Source organism: Oncorhynchus mykiss, chromosome 20, assembly GCF_057628025.1.
Source record: "Oncorhynchus mykiss isolate SJ-2025 chromosome 20, ASM5762802v1, whole genome shotgun sequence".
NCBI classification, from domain to species: Eukaryota; Metazoa; Chordata; class Actinopteri; order Salmoniformes; family Salmonidae; genus Oncorhynchus; species Oncorhynchus mykiss.
In genome coordinates, this window is record NC_143041.1 from 20,976,502 (window position 1) to 20,993,818 (window position 17,317).

The 17,317-nt window shown below is 41.5% G+C and overlaps 1 protein-coding gene across 3 annotated transcripts in view; it reads left to right on the forward strand.

Moving 5' to 3' along the window:
- LOC110499058 (vesicle transport through interaction with t-SNAREs homolog 1A) overlaps window positions 1-17,317 on the forward strand; it is a 165,194-nt gene that overhangs the window by 54,773 nt on the left and 93,104 nt on the right. For all 3 annotated transcript variants that reach the window (XM_036955890.2, XM_036955888.2, XM_090212525.1), the window contains exon 5: window positions 3,257-3,341. In XM_036955890.2, coding sequence (XP_036811785.1) covers window positions 3,257-3,341 — 85 coding nt within the window. The remainder of the gene's footprint in view (window positions 1-3,256; window positions 3,342-17,317) is intronic.

Consider the following 17,317-nt stretch of genomic DNA (forward strand, 5'->3'; position numbering starts at 1 on the left):
TTTCCTTGCTCCCTTTCCTTCCTTAGCACCCTTTCCTCACCTCCTTTTTCCCTTTTCTCCTTTCTTAGCCTATTTCCTTTCTCCCTTTCCTTCCTTTCCTCCTCTCCTTAGCTTTTCTAGCACCATTTCCTTTCCTCTTTTCCTAACTCCCTTTCAAATGAGGAAAGGAATCTATGAAAGGCGGAAAATAAATGGGGCTAGGAAAGGAAACAAGGAAAGGAAATGGGGGGAAGCTAGGAAATTATAGAATACGAGGGAAAGAGAGAATGGTAAAAGGCTAGAGAAGGAAAGTGAGCCAGGAAATGAGGAAAGGAAGCTAAGATGGGAGGAAAGAGAGTTAGGAAACAAAGGAGAGGAAAGGAAGGAAATGTATCAAGTAAAGGAAAGTAGGAAAGAAAAGAAGGAAAGGAAGCTAGGATACCAAATGGATGCATTTCTAAAAGTAAGTATGTGATATATTTGTTTTTATGATATTTTTAAGAGAACTGAAGATCTCCTAATCTTGATGCTGTTTCATTAATATGCACAAACTGATCCATAAAATGCAACTCACAAATGTAAATATACTGAACAAAAAATATAAATGCGTTACAGTTCATTTAAGGAAATCTGTCAATTGAAATAAATAAAGTCCTAATCTATGGATTTCACATGACTGGGAATGCAAATATGCATCTGTTGGTCAGAAAGAAAATGTAAGGGCGTGGATCAGAAAACCAGTCTGTGTCTGGTGTGACCACCATTTGCCTCATGCAGCGTGACACGTCTCCTTCGCAGAGAGTTGATTAGGCTGTTGATTTGTTGCCTATGGAATGTTGTCCCACTTATCTTCAATGGCTGTGTGAAGTTGCTGGATATTGTTGGGAACTGGAACAAGCTGTCCGTACACGTCGATCCACAGCATTCCAAACGTGCTCAATGGGTGACATGTCTGCCATGCAGGCCATGGAAGAACTGGGACATTTTCAGCTAACAGAAATTGTGTACAGATCCTTGCAACATGGGTCCATGCATTATCATGCTGAAGCATGAGGTGATGGAGACGGATGAATGGCACAACAATGGGCCTCAGGATCTCATCACGGTATCTCTCTGCATTCAAATTTCCATTGATAAAATGCAATTGTCCTCATTGTCTGTAGCCTGCCTGCCTGCCCATACCATAACCCCATCGCCACCATGGCGCAATGTGTTCACAACGTTGACATCCGCAAACCACGACGTCATACACGTGGTGTTGTAAGGCCGGTTGGACGCCAAATTCTCTAAAACAACGTTGGAGGCGGCTTATGGTAGAGAAATGAGCATTCAATTATCTGACAACATCTCTGGTGGACATTCCTGCAGTCAGCATGCCAATTGCACTCCCTCAAAACGTGAGACATCTGTGGCATTGTGTTATGCAACAAAACTGCGCATTTTATTGTCCCCAACACGAGGTGCACCTGTGTAATGATCATGCTGTTTAATCAGCTTCTTGATATGTCACACCTGTCAAGTAGATGGATTATCTTGGCAAATGAGAAAGGCTCACTAACATGGACAGAAACACATTTGTGCACACAATTCGAGAGACAGCTTTTTGTGCGTATGGAAAATGTCTGGGATCTTTTATTTCAAATCATGGAACATTGGACCAACCCTTTACATGTTGCGTTTATATTTTTGTTCACTGTACATAAAATGCAGGTCATAAATGTAATCCGTGGCGTCACAAATTTCTAAAATCCAATATGTTTGTGAAACTACACGGGCATATTTACAGACTGGGATTTTTATTTAAATGTTGCATTCTGTATTTGCAAATCAATTATTTTGTTGTTGTTTATGACTCACTACTCAACCACTTCTAACAGGGGCCAATATGTATGGAACGTTTTGTTCAAATGGAAAAGGGTGCGGTCAAAACAGGGATTGAAATCAAACGGAACGACCTGTCTTTCAGAAGAGAACGGGGTGGATGTTGGCCATGTCATTCACTGACGTTGTTGATGCCAAATGTAATATTCTATTACAACTCCTACCAGTGTCTAGATAAAGAAAACACCTCTGTCTTTGAAAAATGATCCAATCAATCACTTGCTTATTTAAGAAACACAAAGTACCTTGAATACCCCTTTTAGAACAGCTGTACATCGTTTCAATGGGCAGCCTTGTCAGTTGTTGATACCTCTGAGTAGGTCAACATACAGTGCACTCTGTGTACAAGGCTTGATATGCTGTTGTGAAGATGTATTCTGGAACTGGAACTCGTGGTTGTAAGGATTGCTCTTAGTCTATACAAGGATAATCTAGTATAGTAAGTGGCTAATACTAACTGGTCAGCACCGGTATAGGTCTGCTAAACATGTCATGTTTGCACATGCCGTTTATGAGTACCTATAATCCATTATTGTCATTATATCTCGGTGTCCATTTGTTTAGGATGTAACTGTCACTGGTCCTTGTTTATATGATTGCATGGTACATGTCGCTGATGTGTGTGTTGTGTATTTTGCTATTTGTTTTGGTGCTTTCTGTTTATTCAGCCTTCGGTAATTATGTTAGGCTAATGTTGCATTTCAGTACTCACTCTTTTACGTAACACACTTCCAAATTGATTGGCATGATATGGTCCTCCTCCTGAAGTGGTCTACTTGGTCTGTCATCATCCATTTGCCACACCAGTAGAAATTTCGAGAAAGCAGTATCTTTCTTATGTTCCATAACCAAATACATTAGGAGAGTAAATGTGTTTGATTTCCACTTTAATGAGGCTTTCCTCCTTAATTCCAGAGCCATCGCCTTGACAGGTTTTTTTTTTTTTTTTTTGAACTTGAAAGCTGCAAATGATAATTTATTACATCTCAATTAGCTCTTCCTCCCTCCATCAACTTTGCCCTCCGCGCTAAATGTGAAGTAATTACTTGCAGTAGACTGAACAAGACGAGGACGGGAGGAAAAAATAAAAAAGAGAAGAACCTTCTGGTGATTCTTATTTTAATATTGAATAAGAATAGATACTTTATTGTACTTATAGTTTTCTTTCTTTTTGCAGTAACAACTGTGCGATATGCCCCCCCAACTCAACATGCATGTTACCGATATTTCACCGGCTACAAGTGTTTGTTAATGAAGAATATTGGAACTGGCCATTGCTGTTGTGGTCGTAGTGGTGGTCTGTGTTTTGATGGCAGTGTTGAGATGTTTCTCTGAAACGCTTCCCAGCCCTCTCAATCATAATTTTTCTGTCTCGTTTTTCTCCAATTTGTTTTAGAGAGCACATCTGTTGGACAACACAGAGAAGCTGGAAAGGTCATCTCGGAGGCTGGAAGCTGGCTACCAGATAGCAGTGGAAACCGGTATGCATTCTGTTTGGATGGAAGGGGGGGGGGGGGTGAGTGAGCGACAGCAAATTGTCTCGCTCGTACGTGAGGTGGATAGAGAGAGAGAGGAAAAAACTCCTTGACGACTGGTGACATTTTCAGGAGCACATCAAAGGCAAGCAAGGGGGAGAGAGGTGTACGGGCGACAGAGCAGGCGCCGCTGCTCCTCGTTTGGCTCCTGGGAAAAACACACGCTCTTCTCCCCTGCATCTGCGTGTGTGTGTGTGTGAGTTGTTTTTTATAGCGCCAAAAAGACAGGGGTCTACTGAAATAAACAACATCAGCGTTTCCTCCACTAGTTCTTAATTTAGAGACCCAAACAAAGCACAATAAACATCACTGAATACATGGCCATCTCGAACAGAAAGTCATGTGTTTTCCTCATTACCAAGGTTAGTTTTTTTTTTAAATCTTTAAATATGGAGAAATTATCTCATTTGGATTTGAAATAGATTAAACCAGTTATTCGTTTTTTCTCCTCCTGACAGTCACAACATTATTGAGTCACAGTGTATTCCTTAGAGAGATATCATAGCTCATTCTTGAAGAATCAACTGGCTTTCTGTGGCTTCCGCAGTAGTTTTGAAAAAGTTTTGTTCATTTACACTATAATGGAGGAATGGCGCGCGTGTGACATCGACCGATTTAATCATTCACGTCGAGAAAGGGGTGCACAGACCACTGCCTTTTGATGTTCAGTAAGTAGAACTCACAAATTCATAAATACAATCTGCATTCTCTGCTTAAAAATGTTGTTTCATATGATTCTCTGATGATCTCCGAGACTTATATTATTCTTGTTTTCCCCGTGTCGAACTCTGTGGCAGACCCTATTTTGATTCCATTCAGTCACGTATTTCAGTTGAATGGCTCTTTTTGATGGTTTGTCTAGTGTGTTGGTTGGTTTTAAAGAAATGGTCCGTGTTCTACCCGTGTTCTCTACCTCCCGGGCCTATTACTTTCCACAGTAAGGGCCAGTCATGCGCCCTCTGAACCCTCATCTGCCCTGTTTGTGCGGCTAACTGAGAACAATGGTTGTTTATCCTGGTCCCACACACACTGCTCACTGCTCAGGTCTACACCAGCAGAGAGTTGTTTGGGGTTTGGTGGGGTGTGAGCCTTTGTCACCTCGTGTTTAATCTGTGATCCCCCCCCCCCCCCTCACCCTCCTGTCGGTTCTGGCCCTCCGCTCAGATGCACAAGCTGAAACGACAAATGCTCAGGGAGAACCAACGCTGAGAGGCAACAGCCGAGTCACGTTGGGAACACTGTCAGACCACAGACAACAAACAATCTTAGAACTCAAATGTGTTGAGACCCCAGACGTGTGAGAAATGCAGTGCCTTCAAAAAGTATTCACACCCCTCGACTTTTTCAAAATGTTGTTGTATTTACAGCCTGAATTAAACATGTATTAAATTGACATTTTGTGTCACTGGTCTACACACTGTACTCCATAATGTCAAAGTGGAATTATGTTTTTTAGAAATTAATCAAAAAGGAAAAGCGGAAATGTCTTGAGTCAAACTCTTTCTTATGGCAAACCTAAATAAATTCAGGAGTAAAAATGTGCTTACATAGCATGATTTTTGAATGACGATGTCATCTCTGTACCCCACACATGCAATTATCTGTAAGTTCCCTCGGTCGAGCAGTTCATTTCAAACACAGATTGAACCACAAAGACCAGGGAGGTTTTCCAATGCCTCGCAAAGAAGTGTAGACTGGTAACAATAATACAAAATAACAATATTCTAAAACATGCATCCTGTTTGCATCAAAGCACTGATGTAAAACTGCAAAAAATGTGTCCTGAATAAAAAGCGTTATGTTTGAGTACCACTCTTTATATTTAGTACCATATCTTTATATTTTCAAGCATGATGGTGGGTGCATCATGTTATGGGTATGCTTGTCATCGGCAAGTACTCAGGATTTCTTTAGAATAAAAAGAAACTGAATAGATATAATCCTAGAGGAAAACCTGGTTCAGTCTGCTTTCCAACAGACACTGGGGGACATATTCACCTTTCAGCAGGAAAATGACCAAAAACACAAGGCCAAATATACACTGTAGTTTCTTACCAAGAAGACATTAAATGTTCCTAAGTGGCCTAGTTGCAGTTTTGACTTAAATCGTCTTGACAATCAAAAACAAGACTTGAAAATGGCTGTGTAGTGATGGTCAACAACCGACTTGACAGAGCTTGAAGAATTGTTCAAGTAATAATATGCAACTATTGTACAGTCCAGGTGTGCAAAGCTCTTAGAGACTTACTCAAAAAGAGTCACCTTTGGCAGAGCTGTAATCCCTGCCAAAGGTGATTCTAACGTGTTGACCTAGGGTTGTCAATGCTTATGTACATGAGATATTTCTGTTTTTAATTTTCAATAAATTAGCAAAAATGTGTCAACCTTGTTTTCACTTTGTCATTATAGGGTATTGTGTGTCAATTTTAATACATTTTTGAATTTAGGCTGTAACACAACAAAATGTGGATTAAGTCAATGGGTGTGAATACTTTCTGAAGGCACTGAGAACACAAACATTGACTAGTGGTCATTCCAATGCTGTTTCAACAACCTGTGCTGCATATTTACATCGGTGGACAATCACAGCACCACGAGAAGACATGAAATTCAGTGGGGCAATCCAGCTAATGGATCTTTTTGGTTTTGTAGTCATTCTGTTTAATGTTTTTCATTGTATTTTAGTGTTGACAAAATTCACAAAAGATTTTTGAAAGATTTTATTTTGTGCAAGTGCTTGGCCTAACAAATGCCCCATTCAGTAATCTCACTTTCAAACTAAAAGAGATAATGATACGAGTATGTACCGGGCTTTTATTCATCGTTCTGAAGCATAAACATTTCTACATTTTTAAGATTGCTTAAAATGGATAAAGGATATGCTTTGAAATGTTGAATGTCGGGATGAATATTGTTTTAAAAGGGTTAAACAATAATAATCTGTGCAATCAAAGACTTACTCTGGTCATAAATACGCTGTTACACGAAAAACAAACTCTTATTAAATGGAAAATGAAAGCATCCTTAGTGAAGAACAGTTAGTGTAGCTATTTTACAATAATTCTAAGTCACCCTCCAAATCCACACACTATATAATTATGCCCCATAAGTACTGTAATTGACCAATGGGGAGAAAAAAATATTTAAAGACAGTTTCTCTTTTTTTTCAAAGAGAGAGAGATCCTGAACAAAGGCAGAAAAAAAAGATGGAGCTCCAACTGCTGCTTGCCCCCCCCCCCTTTACTTTGGCATCGATAACATTCCACTTAATGACCACAAATCAAGAAAGCCAGGGTACCATAAGGTCACTTTATAAAAAAAGACGTCCTCTCAGTTCTTTGAAATGGTGAGTCTTCACAGAATATCATTTTAGAGAATTTATTTGAGCACTGTTTTTTTTTCTCTATTTCACACTCTCCAGTGTATTTTGGAAAGCGCCGGCTTGCCAAGAGCACTGAAAGCCCTTTGAGGGATATTGAGAAGGCTCTGTGGACATCCCAAGCTATTTACCACACACACCCTTAAGAACCAGCCTCTGTTTGTCTCATAAATAAAGTATAGAACTTCATTAGTGGAGGGCACAGACTTAAAAGGCGCGCATATGAACATGCAGACGGAGGGCTTGCCTGTTTTAAAGAGAGCCCTAAGTACAGGAGGAGGGCATGTAGTTAGCCAATTTAAACACATTTGAATCAAGGGTGTCTGCAAGCCCAAAATGTGAGGAGGCTAGACTGACTCCAAATCAAAGAGGTCAGATTCTGAGGCACAATTTGACTTTGTGAAGATGTGAGAGGGGTCTGATTAGACATGTTTAGAGATGGATGGCATGTCAGATTCCATTTTGTAGATGTACTGAAGTGCTCTCTCCCCTTGATTAGAATCAATTGGAGAGGTAGAGTTAGTTTTGTTTGCTGAGGGGCGATTAATACAATACTGGCTTCCTTTGAAGTGCATACACCTACAGTATATCTGAACACTATGCACACGTGCATACTGTACTCAATAGATTATTGACCTAAAATCATACTTTTTGAGAAAATAAAGAGAAATACAATCACTCTGTTTCAACTTAAGATGCTTCTGGGAGTAATTTGTTTTGTTTAGCCTGTACCGGTCGGTGTATGTTTGTTAGATGGCACACGTTAGTGTTTTGAAGTAATATTTTTTTCCCCATCTATGATTTGACAGGCATATTATTGTACATGTATTGGATATTAATCATTAGAAAAAACAGAGGCCTCTAATCTTGGCTCCACCAAAATGTCAACCCCCTTTTCCTCTTTTTAAAGCTCAGCGGTCGAAAACAAAGCAAAGCAACTGAAACAAACCACAAAGTGGGCAAAACGAATAAAAGAGAAACTCAAGGGGCCAGCGATGAAGCCGAGATCGCTCCTCGGCTCGCGGCCCCGGTGTCAGTGCTCTGATCGATGGGGGAAAATGAAATCAGCTCATTAGGGATTGATTTCAGACCTGTTTAGATAAGCAGAGAGGGTCGGGGCTCGGGCCCCTGGTGGCCCCTCGGCAGCCCAAAGTTCACTCTGTGCCAGGCAGAGAGCAGCACCGCAGGCCATCAACTTTATTAGCACTGAGATAAGCTGATTAGACCTTGTCAATCAAAGGTGCCAATGACTCAATCGACAGCCCCGGCCTTTCTTTTTCTCCCTTTTCTTCCCCTCTCTCTCTCTCCCTCCCACTCTCAATCTCCCTCGTTTTTTATGATAAATCATTGAAGCGACCAACAAAGCAGTAGGCAGACATCGTGGGCTAAGCTAAGCAGCCCTGCAGTTGTCACCAAGGCGGACCATGCAGGGACCCTGTGATGATGTGACAACTGTATTACAGATTAGATCAATTTGTTTTAGAGCAGTTTGATTTCCAACTGCAGCGGTATTAAAAGTCGAGGGGAGGAGAGGGAGGGAGAGAGCATTGATTGTCGTCATGGAACATGACTCCAGCGGCAGAGCACAGGGTGTTGGGGACACAGATAACTAAATAGATACATGATGGGGTGGAGAAATAAATAAATATGTTTTGTAAACATTTTAAAAAAAGTCCTCGGCGCTCGTTTGAAGCAAAGCATGGCTTTGAGACTTGCTGTGAGTCCATGGGTGCTGGAGTGCCTCAGTAACATGGCTCACGCTTGTCCCCGGCTTGCACGATCTCTCCCCCCTCCATCTTAGTCCTTTCTTTCTCTGTTTCTCTTTCTCACTCTCTTAATTTCTCCCCGTTCTGTCTTAAGATCAGACTTTATCATTCTTTTGGTGTTTAGCCACCAAAGTGACGCTTGCGCTTCAAATCCTTTTTGGCTAAACACTTAGCAAATGACACAACAAGCTATATTTAGCAATACCCAGAAATATTGTTTAGGAACTGGCTTTCAACGTTGAATTTTCTTTTCTTGTTCTCTTCTTATGAGACAACACGTTTATAACGGTTTTGTGCTATCTGGTAACAGAGGACAAGATCTAACAATAAATCAAACTATCTGTCAATACCATTTAGCGTCATTGTATCAAATCCAGCTACATTGGGTCTCGGGCAAAGAGGAAAATAAGGGAAGAGGATAAAAGGTAATATTCTGCTAACTGGTATCATTTGTTATTTATCAGAGAATCTTGTCAGTGACAAAATAGTATACTTAAGTCTAATATTCTCTATCCTCATAATGTTGATAATGGTGAAAATGTAAGTTATGAATCTGTTCATCTTTTGATTTCAATTCAAATAGCTTACATTGTGCTGTTGTTTACGTGGTCCTCTTTGTCGTTGTTTGAAGGATGTTTCCTTTATTAGGATCCCCATTAGCTACTGCACATGCAGCAGCTACTCTTCCTGGGGTCCACATCAAACATAAAAATGCATGACAGAGTACAGAACAGTTAGAGACAAGAACAGCAAAAGACGTTACTTAAAAAATACAAAGTAATACATTGTCAAGACACCAAGAAACTATTTACACTTCATATATGCATATTCATATATTTATCATCAGAGTACAGTTATATTACATCTTTATATAGAGGAGAGGCGCTGTGGTACATTGTTTTTGTAATGAAAAATGTAAAGCTAAATTAACAATAAAGTGTTTCACATGGTCTAGGGTGGGGTAGATTTTCTATTTACAAAATGTATTAAGACTAAATATTTTGCGTGTCACATCCAAATAATAGAGCGATGTTTATCCAAGAAGTAGTGAATTGATTAATACAAATGTATTTAGATCATTTGCACATACGTTGTGGCGTCTATGTTGAGATATACCCATTGTAGATCCCTTTCTTAGGAATGTAGGCTCTATCTCCACTTCTGCTTCAGGTTATTCATTCTGTGGCACAGTGTCATTTTAATATTTCAGTATGTTCTTGTTCATTTGTCTTTTATAAGGACAGTTTGCTAAAGTGGATTTCCTCGAGGTATAGCATATTCAATAACTTTCGTTTTTTGTAGTCTGATAAAATCTGAATGCTGTGGTGTTTCAAAAAGAATAGGAAGTTATTTGATAATTGTTTGATTCATGGCACTGAGAGATGGGATTAAAATATTTCACAGCTTGAGTTTGCAGTTAGGTTGCAGAAAGGAGGCCTTTTATTAAATATTTTTTAAGGGGGAAATGTATTTGTCTTTTGTCTCAAGGAAAGAAATCAATTCTAAGAAATATAGACGGAATATAGCCCGAAACTGTATTTCCGACATATATATGCCTTAACGTATAGCCTAACATTTTGCTTTCAGTAAATCTACCCACGGGTAAGCTGTTTATCGGTAAACCCCCCCCGGCGGATGAAAGGCCTCGTAATAATGATTTTTTTCTCTCCTAATCGGGTCTTGTCAGCGAGGCGTCTTATCGTGGAGAGGAAAATGACACCGATCCTATCGAGAGCCCGAGTCCGAGTCGGAGGCGTGTGTCCCCCCCACCCCCCTCCCCCCCAATCATGGCCGGCCGTGGCCTCGCCATATCTAGCGCTGCCACAAACGGCGAGCGCCGCTTTTTTCTTGTGGACTTCAAAAACGACGCGAGTCATTAAAATTGCACCCGCGTTTGGCTGCGGGTGTCAGCCGCTTCCAGAACGAAAATGCGATGTGGGAAGAGGAGACTCGCTAAATGTGCTAATTCCTGCCTCACATGTTTACGGCTTAATTTTAATCGGTTTGAGGGAGGAGGAGGGGAGGAAAACTTTTTTTTGGGGGGGGGGGCAATGAGAACCTCACATTGAAATAAATCGCCATTATCTTTGACACCCTAGGACTCAGCTGTTCCAAGGATTTAGGGGTCCACTGGCAACAGTGTATATTTTGGCACACAAAAAGTGTTTACGCTTGAACTGTGGTAGCTAAGGTGCAATCGCTGGCTTCAGCCTGCACAGACAAAGGCCCGACTCGACACAATGGCCAGCCAGCATACAGACCCCTCAATGCACGAGCTCAACCAACAGACTTGAGTGTGTGTGGGGTTCATCTGTGTGTTTGCTTGTCTGTCTGTCTGTTGGTCCGCAGGTGTTTTTTCGCAAGAATCCGACTTGCGACGTTAGCTCACGTTAAGTGGACTCGTCGAGGCGGCCATATCAGAATGAAGCTAGGGAGATGTTTGTGAGAAATGAAAGTGACCAGTCGTCATACGTAGCTCATCCAGAATTCAGGAGTGAACAGGATACTTCCTGCTCCAGTTAAGTTCCATTATTACTGCTAGCATAGCATCCTGTTAGCAGCCCATTTAGTCTGCACGGTGGATGCTAACAAGGATCAACGGTGTTAAGAGAAAGTGGTGGATCTACAGTAATTAGACTTTTTAGGAGAATGATAAGCTTCAACAAAGAGCAGGCTTCCTATCGACATAACTAGAGTCTTAAAAGTAATGATTAGCCTACGAAGCTTAGACTGGGAGGAAAGACCTCTGAGCATTTCTTCTTCTTAGTGCAGCATTGTAATAAGAAAGGTTTCCCCCTTCAAGTATAGAAGGCAACATTACCAAAAGAAGGATAAAACTCACGGAAGGTCAACAAGTCACCCATTGGATTGATGTAAGCATGAATACATTGGGAGGCAGTTTAATAATACAACTAAGTATAAAGACCCATTCTGATCAATGTTTCATTCAGTAGTGTCGTTCATTATTACGTTGATATAAATGATACACAAGGCCACTTAAACAAAACAAATATTTATGAGAAGGAAAAAAAAACTAGGTGCTCATATTACACTTCACAATGAGTAATTGTTTGTAAACATATTGATTTTATAGTAATACCTGTTCATAATGTAGCCTTATCTCACATTTTCAAAAGCACATTTAAAAAGGTAGACATTTTATTTCAAACCACAAACCAGCTTCTTTTCTGTTATTTCGAGGTTACAACCACAACCACAAGATACCCCCCCCCCCCCCTCCCTGTACGCACAGCAGAAAGTGCAGCACTGACCTCGGAGTGACACACAGAGTGAGGAAGAGAGAGAGCTCAGAAAAGGGATGAGCGGGATTGCGTTAAAATGAACTGTTTCAGAAGGAAATGGGAGACAAAAGCGAGGACTCTGGGCCCCCATGGGCGCTTTAAAGAGCTGCTACATCTGAGGCACTGAAATATAAAAAAAGAGAAGGGGGGGGAAAGAAGTGAAATTAACTAAAGGAGAGGCAGAGAGGGAGAAGTGTGCCACCTCGTCAATACTAGTCCTCTGATGACAATGACACATTGATGACAGACAATTGATGCCAGTGAAAAGAGTAGGAAATACATTATTTTTTTAAAGAGCTATGCATGGGGAGTGAGAGACAATGCGATCAGTATATTTATACCTGTTATTTTCTGTATTGATTAATTCAATATACACCAATTAGCATCTTGCCCTCCTACCCCATTACTCCTGTGGGTCAGTGGAGAGCATCTTCTATGATATGGAACCAACAAGCTTTGCTTTAGTGTAGTAGGTTTGATGTGTGTTTATTGTATGTGAAGGCTAGTGTAGAATGCAGTCACGTAACCCCCAGTCTCAGTGGCTGGGTGTAAGAACAGAGACCAGGCCTAAACGCTGTTATTTGCCCCTCTCTACCTATAACCCTCACACACACACACCGATACACACACCCACACACATACACACACCCACACACGTACAAATACTTTAAACACATTAACCCTCAGAAACACATGATTAGGCATCGCCGTCTGTCCCCTCTGTTTACTCTCCTCCTGGTCGCCCTGAGGAGCGGGTCCCCACGCTTCCCCCCTCGGCCCCTCAAAAGAGCTTCCTCCTCGGCCACCCGATGCCCACGGACAGGGCGCCCGCGCGTTTAGGACGCCCGGGGAACATGAAACGGCCCAGCCCGGGATGTCAGCTGGTTGCCCCATCTGCCAATCAGTGGGACAGCAAGGCTTTTGTCTGGGGGGGGGGGTTATGGAGACAAGTAGGGTCGGGATGGGAGGGGGAGGGCGGGGTTGACGTTGAAGTGCAAACAGCCACCACCACCGTGTGTCTAGCTGAGATAGGGATAGTAAGATGGGAGCATAGTGCTGGAAAACTAGACACAAAATAGGTTATGACTAGTGTGGGTCGTTGTTTTGTTGCTTGCGACACTGCCAAATTCTTGTAATGGAAGTGCGTTCTATTGTCAATATGTCTGTTGGTTTCTGGCTCATACACACTGTATGAAGAACAGCAGAATGTCACCTGCTATAGCTGTGATAAGTACACCAACAAACGTTTTCCAGTTTGGATACTCCGTTCTTTGTCATTTATGTGAATTTGAATGACAATGCAGTACAGTTTTTGAGGGACGTAGATGTGTGAAAAAGATTGTCCTACCGAATAGAGTAACTTAATTGGTCTCAATCAAAATATGACTTTCCTTTTTTTATGTAAATCACAGTTGGCACTCGTCTGAAATGAATTTCAAGTTGCAGAACTTCAGTCTGGTCTTTCCGTCCTCCCGTTAAAGAACATAACCTTGACAGTACAAACAGTTTGACTCCCACAGTAACGAACATGCGTGTGTGTGTGTGAGTGGATGGGTGGCTGGTTCTGCACGGGAGGGGTTTTCCACGTGCATTCTGCTGTACGGCAGATAGGCCGCGCCCTTGAGCCACCGTAGGAGGTTCTGTAAGCCCGGGTTTTGGGTTCTTCTGAGTCTGCAGAAGGTAACAGCGGGGCCTCTACACACACACAGGCGTGCTGTGTTAAAGTATTTGGACTGAAAATACTTCCTGAAAAGAGACAAGCGGCAACGCACAAGAAATGGTTATGTATTTATCACTGAGTTTTTTGTTTTGTTTTTTTGTTGTCATGCTTTCTGAGAAAATCTGTTTGTTTGTGTGTTTTCTGTTTGCCGTCAGTTATATTGCCCTCAGTTAAATTCCATGATTTTTTCCCAGTGTGTTGTCAAGCTCGTCTTGTAATTATGTTAGTCAAATCAGGATGGTACATAGAAAGAATGAACAATGAAGTCTTTCCTCACATTTCTCAGTCCCACTATACGACATAAGCCGTGTGGGCTCGGGGAACTGTGTTCAAACTTCTCCTGTTAGGAGAGCTCTGGTTAGGTCTATGTCTATAGGACTGAAATATCCCAACATGAGCCCATGATTTCCAACAACTGTAGAATGGCAGTGTTTATATAGCCTAACATTACGATATGTAATGTGCAGTACAATGTCGGTTGAGCAAGTTTGTTTACAAGTCAGGTGTGATGCGGCGTTGAGATTGATTTCTCTTCACTCACCGAGAACAGTTGTAGCCTTTCTCGGCCTCGTTCTCTAGCAACCATTTTATTTTATTAACACATCAAACCATAATCTGAATATAATGTTCTTAATGCATGAAAGTGTTTTTTTTTGGCGTTTATGCAACACAATTAAAGAATACAAGTACAAGACAATGGCAGTAAATATTAAGTTAATCAGGTGATGCTAAATATTACAAGACTATTTTCCCTGACCTCTCCCCTCGTTAATAGCTGTGGGGGAAACATGTTCGCTTAATTTGAAAACCCTATTGAAAGGCTCCGCTCGGTAGGAGCGGGTTGACTTGGATTGTTGTCCTTGTGCTTTTGTCAGATATTTTCATGGAACTCATTTTAATACAGCCCTTAACCTTTTGTCTTTTCAGTCAGACATCTATCGATCCCAGAACTTGTCGTCATTGTGCCGGGCTAGATTAAACTCTTTTTCCCCCCTGTTTGGGGTCATAGCATTGAACTCATATCGCTAAATAAGAATGAGTTACTTAATACACTGTTTTCAATGGGTTTTTTTTTTTTTAACCACAAGACTCTCAGAAGATGTTGAGAAGGTCAGTTCACTCAATAGTACAGCTAACAAAGTTGAAACTTCCTGTATAGGATATTCACACGCGAGTCATAAAATGGTATATAGGCATCTTTTAATCATTGGTCATCATAGGCATTCAGTCATACACAGGATTTATCACATTGACACTGAATAAAATGTTTTATTGCATGCTTTTAGTAAGATTTTGTGTCATTTTTATCAGCTGCTATATAGACTAATGGCTGAAACCGCTTACTTAATGCATACAATAATCGTTAGTGTTTCTGAATTCAGACATATGGACTTAATGCAAATGTGGGCGATGAGAAGGAGGAGGTATGTTTGTGTGTGTTTTCCTTTAGAATAATTATATGCCAGGATCCCTTCTTTGATGCATTGGTAAACTCTTTTGCTGAACACACACACACACACACACACACACACACACACACACACACACACAGGGACAGGTGATGGTTAAGATCTTACACATATGGAGATGCTGTGTGTTGTTCTGGTGGTGTTTTGAATGTATGTCTGCTCCCCAGTCTGACAGGTTCACCCTCCTCTCCAGGGGACGCCTTCACTTGTAATTTCCACAGTGACACTGAAATGGCAGTGACAACAGTGGCTTCGCCGTCACGACTGTATCTATATTGTTAAAGGTAACTTAACATGCTTCGATATAAGAACTTGGTCTGTGATGTAAATACATTTGAGCGTTTTCAGCATTTATTTTCACTATATTTTTCTGGAGTGGTTCATTCTCCTGGTGATTATTGTTGTGATTTTATTCCTTCCTAATTCTAGGTCGTTATCTAGAAAAATAAGAAAATACGATTTTACCCATCGTTGCATGGTAAGGAATGGCATAATTGACTTTGATGGTATCAATTTGACTTATCAGGCTTCCGATAAACTTTGCCAATGGAAGTTCAATAGGAGTTCAAAAAACCTCAGGAGGTAAGAGCTCTCATCGAGGACATTTATATATATATATATAGTCTTTTTTTTTTTTAAGACTTCCGTAAAGACTAAACGTGCTCGTTTTGCTTTGTTATCTCAGCCTGAACCACAGAAATCTGCTGAGACCCAAGTGCTCACATTTACTTGGTCAGTAGGGAGGCCTTGTGCGTACGTATCCACATGGCAACACTGCAGCCTCTGCCTCTCCCATCTGCAATGGACAGCTTGTTTTAAAGCGGTTTGAAATGTCAGCGTAAAACACAACTCAAAGGGAGCCAGTGCAACCTGTTGGAAGGTGGCCTGTTACAAGCCAATGCAATATTTCAATCTGGACAACCACATCCACGTTTCAGTCAAGCCAAGTAAGATGGCGTGCACGAGTCTGTCGACCCTTTTGTGTGTTTGTGCACATATACAAAATGACCCAAAGCGTTTCTGCAACTTCATTAGTCTATGGCAGTTTTATGTTCTCTCGAAGTTCTGCATTACGATGCAGGTTTGATTAGAATTCAGAGTGGATCCTATTTAACACCCCTGTAAACCAGCGTTTCCCAAACTCTGTCTTCGGGACCCCAAGGGGTGGTGGACGTTTTGGTTTTTGCCGTAACACTACACAGCCGATTCAAACGACCAAAGCTTGAAGATTAGTTGATTATTTGAATCGGCTGTGTAGTGCTACGGCAAAAACCAAAACGTGTTGTGGGAAACCCTACTGTAAACACTCAAATGGGCATCGCTTCTTAATGCCCATTGCAATGTTCACCTATCCTGTTTCTTTCATGAGGGGTGATTTTTTGGTGAATCTGGGGCAAGGCTGTTTATTAACACAATGACGGGGGGGGGGGGGGGGGGCAGGCATCCTGGGCCACCTGGATTTAATCGGGCCAAAGAAGAGGCCCATGTCCATCTGGGGGCCCAGTCTCCTGTCCCCACACATGGCTGCAGATCGACGAACAGAAGGTGTCTCCTCAGAACTCACACCTGAGCTCGCTCCCAGCCTGGGAATGGCCTAACTTTTCCCTCCTCCCTCCATCCCTCCCTCCCTCCATCCAACCATCCATCCCTTCATTCACTGTCCTCAGCATTATCACCTCTGTCAAGCCCTATCACCCCCCCCCCCCTTCTCTCTCTCCATTTCTACCTCCATGCTTCTCTCCTTCTCTCTCTATGGCCATGACCTGATCTACTTTTATCTTTCTCTCCGGACCCCTTTCATGTCTGCCACTTTACCCCGTCCACAGATCATGTGTACGTTTCACAAACAGCCTCTCACTTCATGCTTAGTGTGTTGATGTATATACATTTCAAAACACAGATATTTAGTAAATGGTCACTGGACTTTCTCAGCCCACTGTATGTAACCAGATTGACTATGCCTAAGGTTGAGTGTGAATTCCACTGTGGTATAGTACACAGATTTGCAAATGTTATCGCAGGTGCCGCAATGTGCTTGTGTTTCTAGCCCCGACCATGCAGTAATAATGCCTAACAATACAAAACAATAAGCACATAATACAAAAATTAAGAAATATCAGATCGAGCAATGTCAGAGTCCGGAATATAAATATACACTCTGTTGCCAGTTTATTAGGTACACCATCCCATTCACGAAAATGAATCTCTGCTCCTGCAGAGACAGTAGGTCACGTGGCTGTGGCTTGCTATATAAAGCAGGCAAAACAGGCTTTGAGGCATTCAGTT